This window comes from Oryctolagus cuniculus, chromosome 1 (assembly GCF_051225735.1).
Source record: "Oryctolagus cuniculus isolate XC-2025 breed Fujian yellow rabbit chromosome 1, ASM5122573v1, whole genome shotgun sequence".
Classification (NCBI taxonomy): domain Eukaryota; kingdom Metazoa; phylum Chordata; class Mammalia; order Lagomorpha; family Leporidae; genus Oryctolagus; species Oryctolagus cuniculus.
In genome coordinates, this window is record NC_142867.1 from 99772451 (window position 1) to 99787293 (window position 14843).

A 14843-nucleotide genomic window follows, 5' to 3' on the forward strand; every position below is an offset into this window, starting at 1 on the left:
CAGACATTAGTGGCGAAGCTGACGCAAGCCCCGGATTTTTTTCAACTCTCAGGTGGTACCTTTAGAACCCACGGAAATTGCGATGTGTATAGAGCAATCTGCTTACTAAAAAAATTATGTGCAAAAGGTGGGTGTTTCACAAAACACTAGCACTTCACGGAAGAAGAACCACATAGGCCAATAAACATACAGAGACCCCATTTCCTTAGTGATCCGGCATATGGAAATTAAGAAATACTCTTACATTTCTTTAGCTGTCCCAAGCACAACAGCAAGTTGTTTCAGAGGATTTCTCATAGACCACTGCTGGGTGTACAAACTGATACATCTGTTAGGCAGGAAGCTGGAAATTAGCCTACGTTGTGTGAGAAGGGCTTGAAGCCCAGCCCCTTCTGCACAAGCTCCGGAAGCCCAGCATTCTAGTTCAAAATGTGGATCAAACGGAGGTCCAGCCAAAAGAGAGGAAGTGTTCCAAAAGAGACTTAGTGTTGCAAAAGAGATGCTTATAGGGCAGATATCAGAGAACTGGGTTCCAGGAGCCCAAGAAAGCTCTAGTATCCACAGGCTACACAGTGAAAATCCGGAAGCCCAAAAACTTACTACATAAATCCAAAAATTCACTGTTTGGTATGTTCTAGAATAAACTTACAGGTTACACAGTGACACTAGTTAAACTTGGCAACCCAGGCCCACCAGCTACACAGTGAAAATCCGGAAGCCTATGGATGTCAGAGATGTCTGCCACTTCTCTAAGTCAGGCTATGCAGCAAACACTTGTTAAACACCAGTTAAATTCGAAAGCCCAGAAAGTCAGGCTAAGCAGAGACCTGACTTGCTGCCTCATTTCTCCTCTTTTCTCTTCCAGAAGGGAAGTTGACTGTTCCATAGGACTCTCCACAGTGATGTGCAGTTTGATCCCCAGACCTTAAAAGGGATGACTGACCTTTTCTGTAATAATGCCTAGCCACAGTATAAAGGACCAAATAGCATAGCCAGAAAATGAGAGATGAAACTATGAAATGATTTAGCAGCTAGACTGATTTTTCTGTGTACACAGTAAATGGGAAGAACTCCCCTTAACCCAATTTAGGGGGAGGTGGGAAGTTGTATGATGACCTCAAAATATACAGACAGGTCACCACATTTGATCTTACCTGAAAGGTCATACTTCTCCACATGGACACAGTTTTAATTCACATTTATTTGCTGAATTGAGCAGGTGTGAAACACATTTTCCAATCCCCAATTTTGTTGACATGCGTCAGAGAACCTTGAGTTACAGAGCCTAAATCAGGAAGAAGGCAAAACAGAAAGGGTGCACTAAACTGGGGGTGCTGTCAGAATTTGCCCATGACCATAGCTTCCTAGCTCATCCTGATGATTTTAAAAGAAATCTTCAAAAATCAGGGTTGGGTTGAGCACCCCCTTGACTGACATCATGGAGGCTGCTTCCATGGTCTACTTTATTAGAAACCAGGAGAATGAGGAGCAAGGTAGCGGCAGGAGCAATGTAAGGATGGGCAGCAGGCCAATTAATGACTGCTTTACACAGAGATCTGCTGTCAAGGAGACCCAACAAGGCCAGATCACCCCAAATGGCACCTGTTTCTGATGTGAGGAGCCAGGGCACTGGGCAAGAAGCTGTTGTAACAGAAACCAGCTTCTGTCAGCTCTGCCAAGAAACAGAACTGCCCTGGGTGTCGAAGGATTCCTGGTTAAGAACTGCAGACCCTGAGGCCCCAAGCTACAAAGCCTTTGGCTCTGTCCAGCCTCTGCCCAGCTTCCAGCTCTAAACACTGCTATTGAGGGGATGGCCGAGGGGCAGTGAACCGTAAGTTGCCTATCTGTACTAGCCTCCTTTTCAGTTCTCCTACTAGTCCAGCCACATGTAGAAGTCAAAACGGTGTCTCCTTTAAGGAGATTCACATCTCTTGTAATTCTCTTCCAGCATCCCATGGATAGGTCTGGGCCTCACACATACCTGGTCAGGCCTTAAAACCTATCCAAATATTGGTAAACTTAAAAAGCCCTTCCTGCCAGTTCCTAAAAACAGGGCTTAGAGCAACAGCTGACTTAGTCCTGCACCTATTTGGACAGGACCTCACCAAGGACTTAAAGGAGTATGAAATAATCTAAAATGTAGGTGGTTAAATGTAAATGATTTATTAGTCTGTTTCCTTTCCCAGCCTGAGACTCTGGTCTTATACATTAGCTTAACTTCCTAGCAAAACATAGCTATTAGGCATGGGGGGGGGGGGGGGAGCATAGCCAGTCCACTAGAGAGTTAATTATTTAACCCTTATCCTCACCCCTGGGGAGAGAAAACCAACCCCAGAGAGGATATGGGCCATGCAGTAAATTCCTACTTCTGCAAACTTCAGGTAGTTCCAGCATTTCCCTAACCAGTTACGGATTCCTAGATATAGGAAATTGCATAGTTCCTAGATCAGGCTCTCAACAAGGAACCAAAGCAGAGGTCCCCCCTTTGGGAAAAAAACAAGCTGTCATGACTAGGGCTCTCAGAAAGGGATTGCTAATTCAGTCCTTCAAAACAGGCAGGCCCTAGACCTGCTACTTGTTGCCCAAGAAAGTGTCCTGAACTAGGGTCAAACTAGATGGGTACAAAATCATATTCATGCTTTCATGGACAGGACCAGACAACTCCAGGACCAGGTCAGACAAGGCTAAAATATCTGGCCTAACATCTGGTCATAGAAATCCTGGTCATTGCCTCCCCTTGGTGACATAACATCCACATTCTTTCTGCTTCTCTGCAGACTTTTGTGTCTAATGCCCTTGTTTTTTTGCCTCTAACAGAAGACAAGCCATCCACTTCAGGTGCTTCTAAGACAGGACTTCCAGCCTACCACATCAGGTAAGATGACCAACCCTCTAGACCAAGCAGGACAATGGTTCCTGATGCCACTCTCAAACACCATAGGACAGATAGCAAGAGAAAAATACCCATATCCCTCTCTACATCCATTTTGTCAGCTTCCGAGGTAGCTACAGAAAATGGACGTTTGGCCAATTATCCCCATAAGATTATGGGTATTTCTCTCTTGAGGGGGGAGAGAATGTTAGGAAGTTAGAAATTAGCCTATGTGTGAGTGAGAAGGGCCTGAAGATCAGCACCTGCTGTGCAAGCTCCAGAAACCCAGCATTTTGCACTTCAAAGTCCTGCTCAGACCCTGATGACCTTCCAGGTGATCCCACCCTTTCCTCCAAAGGAAAGCTCCCAGGAGAATTCTGTCTCCTCAGGACCAAGTGGGGCAATAAAACCTTCACAGACACCCCCTCTGCCTGGCTCAGCCAGCACCAACAACCCTGGGAAGGAATTGGCTAATTTATCCTCCACAAACCCTTTGTCATAGAGGAGGAGGGGAAGGAGAAACCTGGCTCCTTTTTCCCTTAAAAGCCCCAGTCTAAACAAAGACTGGGCATACTGAGCCCTCTGCTCTCTGCTGAGCCGCCCTCCTGGCTTGCCCAGGTGTATTCTCTCCATTCAACCATGTAATCTCGTTCTCCCCTAGCCTGAATGACTTGGCACTCTCTATCTGTTCCTTCTGTTCTGATGGATGCCTTATCCCCAACAAAACCTTATTACTTCACTCTGTCTCATGCCTGAATTCTTTCTTGTGTGAAGACAAGAACCCCACAGCTTCCATGGCTCTTTTCTCCAGTGACACAGTAAAGCTAAGCCTCTGCCTGCAGTTCCAACATCCCATATGGGCACCAGTTGGTGTCCTGGTTGCTCCTCTTCTGATCCAGCTCTCTGCTATGGCCTGGGAAAGCAGTGGAAGATGTTAACACTCAATAATTGCACATATTTATGTGATGCAGTGTGATATTTCAAGAAATGTGAACAATGAATACTGAAGAAATCAGAGTAATTAATGTGCCCCTCTCTTTATCATTACTTACATTTGGAGCCTTCCAACTCCTTGCTTTTATTTGTTTATTAAATACGTAACAGGTTACTGTGAACTACATTCAACCACTGTGCCGCAGAACATCAGAACCTGGCACCTGTAATTCATCCTCTCACTGTGGCCCTCTACCCTTCCTATTCTGTATTCAAATTATCTCCTCTCCACACACACACACACACACACACACACACACAAATACTCTGCTTTTTAAGAAATGACTAGAAAGAATTTTGGGGCTTCACTACGGTTTTTTACAGAATCTATCTCTGCATCATTAATCTAAACAGCCAAGTTTAGTCTGACTGTAATTAACAAACTCCTGTGACCATTCAAAATAAACATCCCAAAATTTGTGGACTAAAAGATTTTATAATGTATTAAAATGAATACTATTCAAATCTTTATTCGAGGCCTATCTATACTTTGAAGGCAAGAGCAATTCTAAGAAGCTGAGTTCTATGGTTTCTACAATGTTGATAGATTAGAAATCTTAATTTAGAAAGAACACAGGCTTCTTCTAGAGATATGCTTGAAACCACAGAAAAAAATCACAAGTGATAACCCGGGAGAAAAAAAGTGAGAAAAAATAATAGAATTCACTCCAATGCTCTGAGCATATTACTGCCACTTAGCAGAATAATGAAGCTCATAGTGATGATCCAGAACCAAAAAGCAAAGTTGATATCTACTACGTTGAAGGCACTTTGTGTATTAAAAGGAGCAAAGTCACATATATTTGTTCCAAATATGCTATGAAGAATTTTACATCATGTCACTTTTTCTTGGCAAAATCTTCAGGATTAGTTGCAAACAGACCCACTCAGTTAAGTAAATGGATTCACCTACCCTAGAGAGTTGTTGAGTACAAACCAATTAAATGTTGAAGAATCACTGCCAAAAATTATGAATAAATGAATTAGCAGAAGTGGATAATCTATTACATAAGTAGTGCTTTTTTTAAAAGTGCTGTTTAAAAATAATTTTAATGCTCAAAAAGTGAACTTTAAGTTACCTTGAAAATTAATCTGTGAAATGTTTAGTTCTCTCTGATAATCCTCAATGAATAATAACAAAGGAACTGTTCATAGAATTTTTAACAAACTTACCAAAATTTATATACACAAACAGCTTCCTTGAGAGGCAGCTTGCTTCATCCACAGATGTGGCTACCTCCAAAACAACTTTGAAAGCTTCTTTTCAGAAACAGCCTAACTTTATTTCAGTTCTAACCATCACATCTTATTTATCAAATCTGGTTACAAATTCATTTAAATTTTTTTTTTTTAATTTAACTTGAAAGGCAGAGAGGGAAAAGCAGAAGCAGAGGCAGAAAGAGGTCTTCCAACCGCTGGTTCACTCCCCAAACGGCCACAACAGCTGGACCTGGGCCAATCTGAAGCCAGGAGCCAGGAGCTTCTTCCAGGTCTCCCACACGGGTGCAGGGGCCCAAGCACTTGGGCCATCTTCTACTGCTTTCCCAGGCCACAGCAGAGAGCTGGATCGGAAGTGGAGCAGCTGGGACTTGAACCAGTGCTCATACGGGATGTTGGCACCGCAGGCAATGGCTACCTGTTAGGCCACAGCACCAGCCCCACAAATGCATTTTTACCATGACTGGAAATCAGTTCAACCTCTAAAACACAAAGAATTGGTACCATTTCAGTTCAGTGCCAAGCACAAAGCACTGGCAGGACTTCAATGCTAAACAAGAGCTTCTGCCCATGATACGGCATTCTCCCAGGGGAGCAATGATTACATGGAACACACAACATGGGAACTGCAATGTCATGAGTTAGGAACAGGGGAGTAGAGAAGAGGGGCACCCAACCAAGATGAGTGTCAGAAGGGGCTAAATGGGGGCCGGAAGAGGCTTAGCCTACTGCACTACAGCAACCGGCCCCCACAGAAAGTTCTTAAGCCACGATGAGGAGAGGTCAGATGGCAAAAGCATCCCAGGAGGGAACTACAGGTGCAAAGGCACAGGCCCTGCTGGGTCCACGGGAGCCACAGGCACATCAGAGTGGCTGGACTGTGCCAAGTGAGAGTGGCATCCTGGGAGATGAGCCTGGGAGGGCCTCGTCGTCCCTGTCCAGAAGCCGGAGCTCGCGTGAGAGGCCCGATCCCATACAATCCCGCTTACATGAGGTTATCTAGAGAAGTCAGATAACAGAGACAGAAAGGTAGAATGGTGCCTGCCAGGCGCTGCGGGGAGGAAGGGACAGTTATTACACAGTGGGTAGAGCTGGTGTTTGGGACGATGCAGAAGTTCGGGAAATGGATAGTGGGAATGGACTTCATGGCCCTGAATTCATTGTACACATAAAAATGGTACCATGGTAAATTCTATTTAACCACAATACAAAAACCACTGAAGTGAAAACCAATTACAGGAACAGAGCAACGAGGAGGATCAGCAGCAGCTTAGCTCTGAACACTGCCTTTCAGACGTGGTTTAGCTGCAGAACCCTTTCTTCAAACCAGACTGTGTATTCGCATCTGAAAAAATTCCCACATCGAAACCTTGTCTCCAGTGTGATGGTGTTTGAAGAGGTGTGGCTCTGGAAGGTGATGAGGCAATGAGGGCTAGCCCTCACCCATGGGATTAATGGCCTTATAAAGAGGCCTGAGGGAGCTGCTGTCTTCCCTTTCCACCAGGCGAGGACACAGTGAGAAGACACCAACCAGGAACCTGGGAGCGTGCCCTCACCAGACACGGAATCTGAAGGCACCTCGATCAACTGTGAGAAATAAGTCTCTGTTGTTCATAAGCCACCCAGCTACCGTTTTATTACTGCAGCCCAAATGGGCTAAAATAAACACCTTGCATAAAAGCCCAGCTATATAACAAGCAAGAGCAACATACCCTAGAGGGTGCCAGAAGCCCACCAGCTCTCACTCCCTACTTATCCCTAGTAGGGAACCCTAAGGAAACTCCAAAGGGTTCCAAGGGCTCCCACAGTTTGCAAACCACAGGTGCAGACAACAGGAGGAATCCTGAAAGGTTTCAGTCTAAACTTGATGCAGTGAGATTTCTGAAACAGTAAAGTTGGTCTGCCTTTTAGAATCCAATGAAACCATCTCAGCTCTGCCTCTCACCAGCTGAGTGCCTGCTCTGTCAAATGGATCTGAAAGCCCCATTTTTATAGACTTCTCATAGGAGTGATGAAATATGAGATGTCTGATACATGGTGAATTCTTACTTGATGACAGTGATCTTTCACTTTGGGGCTCACTCTGGTTCTTGTGTCATGAGATGACGGTGGGAGAGGGAGTGGGTGGAGGGCAGCAGTGGAAGCTATTTGGACAAGAGTCCAAGCAAGATGATAAAGGCTTGACCTGAAGTAGTAACAATAGGCATTGAAGGGACAGGTGACTTGGAATATTATGAAAGTGCTATCAAGATAGAGAATAAACATTAGCAGCCACCTCCTCTTCCTTCAACTCAGCCTAAAGAAAGGCTGCATTAACCCATTGGTTGTCTAGAACCAATCTGGTAGAGGGAGAGGCCTACAGCTTGGGCAAAGTTGGGGCATGCTGGAGGAAAGCTTTTAAGTTCCTCTTGCCACTCCCCTACATTGCAGGGAGACAATTGCTACCTGCCCCTTTAACAGCGCCCTGTAGGATGGAGAAATTAATAAAAACAGGTTCAGGTTGTCCAACTAGCATCATTCTTCCTCTCACTGCTCCAAGCTCCTTGAGCTTACGGGCTACAATCTAGAGATGCTGACACTCTTCCCCCCACAATAGCAACTGATAGGAATAGCCTAATGGAAGAGCACTGCAAAACAGCAATCCATAGTGGTGCTGTTGCCCACGGTTTCTTCATCCTGCAGTTCATCCCCTCCCTGATAAACTGAAGTCACTTGGAAGGACTCAGACCCAGGCCTGGCCATCAGCTCTTCTTCAGTACTCAAAGGGAAGTGTCTAGGAATGCTCATCATGCTATGTTGCACTATCTGGGACCATGGAGCCACAGAATTCTCTGAGACAGAAACACGGGGCTGGCTCAGTGGTTCTCCACCAAGGGGAATTTCATTCCCCAGTAGGCACTGACACTGTCACAACCAAGGGGGTGGTGACAAGGGAATGTGCTATCCTGTCATCAACGGGATAGAGACCACGGCTGCTGCCATATCCTACAATACACTGGACAGCTCTCACTCCAAAAAAAAAAAAAAAAAGACCCAAAATCTCAATAGGGCTGAGGTTGAGAAACACCAGATGAACAAAACAACATAACTGAATCAAAAACAAATATATAGTACATTATACATTATATAATTCCTATTTGGAATCAGGGATTAATTTAGTCATGCATCAGGGGCCGGCGCTGTGGCGCAGTGGGTTAACGCCCTGGCCTGAAGCGCTGGCACCCATACAGGCGCCGGTTCTAGTCCCGGCTGCTCCTCTTCCAATCCGGCTCTCTGCTATGGCCTGGGAAAGCAGTGGAAGATGGCCCAAATCCTTGGGTCTCTGCACCCGTGTGGGAGACCTGGAAGAAGCTCCTGGCTCCTGGTTTCAGATTGGCGCAGCTCCAGCCGTTGCAGCCAACTGGGGAGTGAACCATCGGATGGAAGACCCCTCTCTCTCTGCCTCTCCTCTCTGTGTAACTCTTTCAAATAAAAATAAATAAATCTTTAAAAAATTTAGTCATGTATCCAATACATACTATGTATCTACTGTAAGGTAGGTACTATAACCATCAGAGTATACTCACATAAGAGTAACCAAAACTATATATCATTTCTGACTTCTGGGGTCTAGTATAAGAGGCAGAAATTAATTAAAATTAATAAAAAGGGGCAGGGAGAAGAATTTATGGGTACGATCTAGAGTTCCCCAATTGCCCCACTGCACAGGCCAGAAAAAGCCCCTTACCTTACATCTTTGCTTAAATAACTCTAAGGAATAATACCCTTCAGCAGGGCTACACACCAGCTTCAGACTCGCGCTGTGCACATGGGGGTGCACAGATGTCTGCTCAGCGAACAGATGAAGGCTGCATAGTTAAACACAACTCAGTGACCCCTTTTAAAACATCGTCTGCAAGGAGAAAACAAAAATGAAAGAAGAAACCAGAGGGCCAGGCCAGGTCCTTTGTTAGACAACAAGGAGAACACTCATTGATCGACCTACTATTATTGTACCATTGCTCCTCTAGCCCACGGCCTCCTCACACCACGCTACCTGCAGTTCCTTAAGCAAAACACTCTCCAGCACTTCCAAGCCCTTCCTTACTTAGCCCCCCTGGAAAACTCTTATTTATGCTTCATGATCCTGACTACATCACTCAAAGCTCCCCAGGCCTACTGTACCCTGTAGACTTGGTCTCTGCCACTTGTTTTAGCTTAACTTTGTACTGAGCTCCATAGCACTCATCATAACTTCTTACCATAATTTGGCTACAAGCTTCCTTGAGAGCAGATATTCATCATAGTAGCCAAGATGCTAGTCTAGAACCTAGAGCACAGAAGTTCAAGTTCTGAAGAATGAAAGAATGAAGGAATGAACTGCATCCAGCACTGTCCGACAAAAGGAATCCAACAAAATCAGTGCTCTCCAAAAGTTTTCTATTTGATGGGGAAAAAAAGATAGATATGAAATAACCATTAAAGGATTTTGCCGCTGGCGCCGTGGCTCACTAGGCTAATCCTCCGCCTGCAGCGCCGGTACCCGGGGTTCTAGACCCGGTTGGGGCTCTGAATTCTGTCCCAGTTGCTCCTCTTCCAGTGCAGCTCTCTGCTGTGGCCCGGAAGTGCAGTGGAGGATAGCCCAAGTCCTTGGGCCCTGCACCCCATGGGAGACCAGGAGAAGCACCTGGCTCCTGCCTTCGATCGGCACAGCGCTGGCTGTAGTGGCCATCTGCGGAGTGAACCAATGGAAAAAGAAGGACTTTTTTTTTTTTTTTTTTTTTTTTTTTTGTGACAGGCAGAGTGGACAGTGAAAGAGAGAGACAGAGAGAAAGGTCTTCCTTTTGCCATTGGTTCACCTCCAAGGGCCACCGCAGCCGGCGCGCTGCGGCCGGCACATCGCGCTGATCCGAAGACAGGAGCCAGGTGCTTCTCCTGGTCTCCCATGGGGTGCAGGGCCCAAGCACTTGGGCCATCCTCCACTGCACTCCGGGCCACAGCAGAGAGCTGGCCTGGAAGAGGGGCAACTGGGACAGAATCTGGCGCCCCGACCGGGACTACAACCCCGTGTGCCGGCGCTGCAGGCGGAGGATTAGCTGGCAAACCTCTCTCTCTCTTCCCCACTGCCTAACTCTGCCTGTCAAAAAAAAAAAAAAAAAGAATGCTTAGAGGATTTTGCCAGATATAAACTGGATGCTTGTTATGAGGAATGAACATTTTTTTAACTATATGAACAGCGTCTGTGTAAGAATGTAAACTGCCTGACACTGTACAATTAAACAATAAGTATCTTCAGGGACTCCTGGAAATCCAAGGCCTTCTGTTACAGTATTGATCACAGTATTCATCACTGACAGCAATAAAAGGCAAAGTTTCAAGCAGAGAACATACATGGGAACATATAACACTCTTTATCATGAATGCCTGGCACACAGTAAGTGCTCAATAAACTTTCTTGAACAAGTAATCTGATTTCATACCCACAGGGAAAAGCTGTCTATACCCTTAGGGAGGCAGGTATGTCAGGAGTTGGAGTCACCTAGACTATTTGCTTCTCGTAATGAAAACAGAAGCAACTCAGGGCCCCAATCTTCCCTCTGTATTTAGCAGCCAGTTGCCAAAAGGTTTTTCTAGCCCCATTTTGGTAAAAGGAATAGAAAAGAGTTGTGCAGGGGCCAGCGCTATGGTGTAGCAGGTACAGTCACCTCCCGTAGTGCCGGCATCCCATATGGGCACCAGTTCGAGACCTGGCTGCTCTGCTTCTGATCCAGCTCCCTGCTAATGCACCTGGGAGAGCAGTGGAAGATGGCCCAAGTGCTTGGGCCCCTAAACCCACATGGGAGACCCAGAGGAAGCTCCTGGCTCCTGGCTTCAGATCTGCCCAGCTCTGGTCATTGCAGCCATTTGGAGAGTGAACCAGCAGATGGAAGACCTCTCTCTCTCTCTCTCTCTAACTCTTTCAAATAACTAAATAAATCTTTAAAAATGTATCCCATGCACATGGTGATAACACATCAAATCCATTCACCAAACTCATCCTCCACAGTGCACCACCCAAAATTCAAACTTGGGAGATGAGATTTAATAACAGTTTCCAATACTGAGCAGAAGGAGTACTGGATATCTGGTAAGATGTACTTTTCTGATTACTGGATTAGACAAAGAAAAACTGCAATCAGAATCCACCAAATGCATGAACGGCTGCCTGGATTAAACTGAAAAGCTTAAGGAACAAGAGACTTAGCCTTCAACAAAGAAGCTCCAGCCCAGGACCCTCCCTTGGAATAAAGATAGATAAAGGGGAGAGTTCAAGAAGTGAGGCAGAGTAGAAAGAAAGCTCCAAGAACCTTCGTTATCTACCACTCACTCACTCATTTGTGTGCTGGATACACAAAAACAAAAAAAGACACTATTGCTACTGTTAAGGGACTCTGTCCATTGGATTATAAAATGCCCACAAGTGGTTATCACACAAGGAAGAAAGTAAAGCCCTCAGATAGGTACAAAAAGTTTATTGAGAGCCAGCAGAAATCTCCTAATTAGAAAGCTTCTAGACACTCCTGATTGTAAAACATACCAGGATTCAAGGGTGAGAGATAAGGCACAGGGGGTTAAGCCACTAATTAGGATATCTGCATCCCATACTGGAGTACAAGTTCCCATCCACCTTCCTGTGAAAGCTGAGAGGCAGCAGATGACCGCCCAAGTGGAAGACCCAGATAGAGTTCCCGGGTCCTGGCTTCTGCCTGACCCCGCTCTAGTGTGGGCATCTGGGGAGTGCACCAGTGGATGGAATATATTTCTATCTAAAATCTTAAAAACAACATGTCAGGATTCTGAAAATATGAGGACATTAGAAGAAAAAAACCATCATGGTTCATTCTCTTTACATCTTGCTAAACTGACAACTGGCATAGTGTCTGCCCCAGGCTCAGGCCACGGGCATCCCCCTGAACAACCGCCACATGTTCTCATCACCTAGGAACAGTGGTGACATCTAACCAGCGCAGAGCACTGAAATGACCAGGCTGTGGGTCCGCTCCCAGGTAGCCACCAATTAATCCTCGCCACAGCCCCACAAGGTAGGAACCGTGGTCATCTCCACTTTACAAGGAAGGAAACTAGAGCACAGAGAAACTGAGTGACCCAACCAGGATTTGAATCCCAAATCTATGCCCTCAGGGCAAATTGCTTAGCCTTCTTTGTTGCTCCATCTGCAAAGTGGGTACCACAATCATTCTATTTCCTGAGGCGGAAAGGAGATTTTATCCATCTAAATTGCTAAGCAATTACAGTGCCTGTCAGAGTGCAGTAGCTAGGTCCCAGGTTACCTGTACCTGCAGAAGGCAAGTCTTCCAGTAACCACAGAAACGCTTTCCCCAGGTCCCTGCCAACTCCTCCAGAACATTTCTCCCCGCCAGAGGGGCCCGGCCTCGCTCAGGCCCGGGGAGAAGGCAGGTTCTGGTCTCCTGCCACTCAGCAGCACACAACTCCACCGCGTTTCGCACTTGGGTGAACTCGTGTTAGTGGAGGCTCACAGGGCCACGTGTGACCCGCTGGGCGGCAGAAGGAACTCGGGCGGGCGCACCGCCAGGAAGAGGAGTCCATCCACCGCCAAGCCCGAGGGTGGGCACTCCTCCTTCGCCGAAGCCCTGGGGGCGGCTCGGTCCCCACCCCCACCCCCACCGCCGCCAGGCAGCCACAGGCACCGGCCGCCCAGTGCCAGCCGGGTGCCTTCCCCACCAAGTCCCCTGAAATGCCCTTCCGCGGGAGGAGCACCGAGCACTTCGTGAAGCCAGGTGAAGCGCAATATCCTCGGCGCCCAGAAACAAAGTCCACGGAGCCGCCACCTTTGCCTCCCCGGCGCCGGCAGACACGTTCGAGCCGGGCCGCAGGTTGTGCGAGCCGGCGCTCCCTGCCGCTCCCCGCCGCGCCACGCGGCGGCCCCGCACTCACCAGGTGAAGACTTTGCCTTTGATCCGGCTCAGCACCCTGCCGAACGCCTCAGCCGCTCCCAGCGCGTGGGCCTGCGCGGCGCCGGGTGCCGCGGGCGGTGCAGCCTCCATGGGGACCCCTGAGCGTCTCTTGCGCGCGGAATCCCCACAAGTGCCGGGGCTGAGAAGCCGGGAGGCGGCGCCTGCGCTGCCGGCGCGGGCTCCCCTCGACTCCCGCGCGCGCTCGCCGCTTCCCTCGCTGCTTCGCTCGCTCGCTCCTCCGCGGGGCTCCGTCTGCGACAAATCATTAACTGTCAGGCCCGGGGACCAGACAACACATTAGCAGATAACAACCTGGCACCTCCGGGGCAGCAGGAAGAGCAGGGATTTTGTTGGTTTTTTTTTTTTTTTTTTTTTTTTTTGCCTTGGCACTGGAGCCTCCGTGCTGGGTGGCACCCAATGCGCATTTCAGGTTTTTACGGTTCCTTGTTTGAAATCAGCAAAGGAGGTGATACGAGGTTGTCGTGACTGCTCCCAGGGTGTCCTGACCCAAGAGGCAGCGAGCTAACAAGTGAACTTTGCTAACTTCAAGGACCTCCCGACCTGCCGCCTGCTCTCCTAATCTCCCGCCCTCTGACACATTTATACCAGTCAGAACCCCCACCACCGCACCCCACCCCCACGCATCAAAAGACCTGTCTTTTCTTCCCAAACAGAGGTCACATCCCAAAAGGATCCCGTAGAAGTGTCTTCGCGGCGTGGAGCGAGGCGGGCTTGCCTTCTCGGGCGTGCTGGGGCGGTGTTTCAGAGCTGGGCCGGGAGGAAGACGCTGCAGAAGCCCGGGCGCTGAGCCAGCAGGCCCGGGCTCGGCCACGCCTTCCAACGCTTCGGCGGACCGAGGCGGAACTGAGAGGGACCGAGAGCCCAGTGGCAAAGTTCCTGACTCTCTCTTGAGTCTGGTAGATTCGGCGCTTCCGGGAAGGAGGAGGGCGAGAAGACAAAAGAAAGAGGTGTTGGGACCGTGTTTTGTTTTTCCTGGCCACTTCTTTTAGACAGGACTAAAGTAGGTTGGAGAAGGCAGTCCATCCTAAGAGGCGGCTCTGGAGGAACAGTCTAAGAAAAAAGTAGGTTTTGAAAAATAAAATGTAAGTTCGGCAAGTTTAGCAGCTGAAAGAGTCCTGAAGTTTAGAGGAAATGTGCTTTTTTTTTAATTGAGGCTAGATGGGAAGGAAAAAATGAAGAACCTGACCACCACAGAGGATTGATTATTATAGTGCAACCACATGGAGAAAAACACACTGAGGATATTGACAGCACCTTTAATATGCATTCATTTTTGTAACATACACAGCCTGCAGATTGACAATGCTGAGTTGTAACTAAGCCCTGTGCTCTTAAAAAATAGGATGGTTAAGAAACCGCCCACCCTTTTCTGTTCTCAGAAAGGCCTTCTGCCTGTGGTTTATGGATAAGACCCAAGGTTGCTTTGTACTAGAACAAGGCCTGACACTGAGTTTCCAAATTCCTACCCCATGCATGCCTCATAAATGATAGGTTGAATTGCTTGTCTCCACTAACTAATCCGAACAAAATGATTGTTAATCAAATTACTGTTAAATTTTTCTCCTTCCCCCAAGCGTATAAATTTCCACCTACCCTGCATAAACCTGCCTTAGAGTAAAACATTTTCTGATTGCAGTCAAGCCACCCTTTCATTTCACTGCCCCACAGGGAGAGAATAATCCCCAAACGCTGATATGGATGGTCATCTTTCCCCACCCTCCACTTGTACTGATCCTTTCAAATAAAGTCCTTAACTAAAACAGATTTGATTTTTATTGGAGTAT

General features: G+C 47.3%; 1 protein-coding gene across 4 annotated transcripts in view; it reads right to left on the reverse strand.

Annotated features, from left to right (window-relative positions):
* SLC35F2 (solute carrier family 35 member F2) overlaps positions 1–13831 on the reverse strand; it is a 57537-nt gene extending 43706 nt beyond the window's left edge. For 2 of the 4 annotated variants that reach the window (XM_070077724.2, XM_089333511.1), the window contains exon 1: positions 13019–13266. In XM_070077724.2, the coding sequence (XP_069933825.2) occupies positions 13019–13128 (110 nt within the window). In that variant the 5' untranslated portion in view covers positions 13129–13266. Of the gene's footprint in view, positions 1–244; positions 379–13018; positions 13291–13691 lie in introns of those variants that run through there. The other 2 variants (XM_051849731.3, XM_089333501.1) reach the window with 2 other exon arrangements.
* Positions 13832–14843: the final 1012 nt, after the last annotated feature.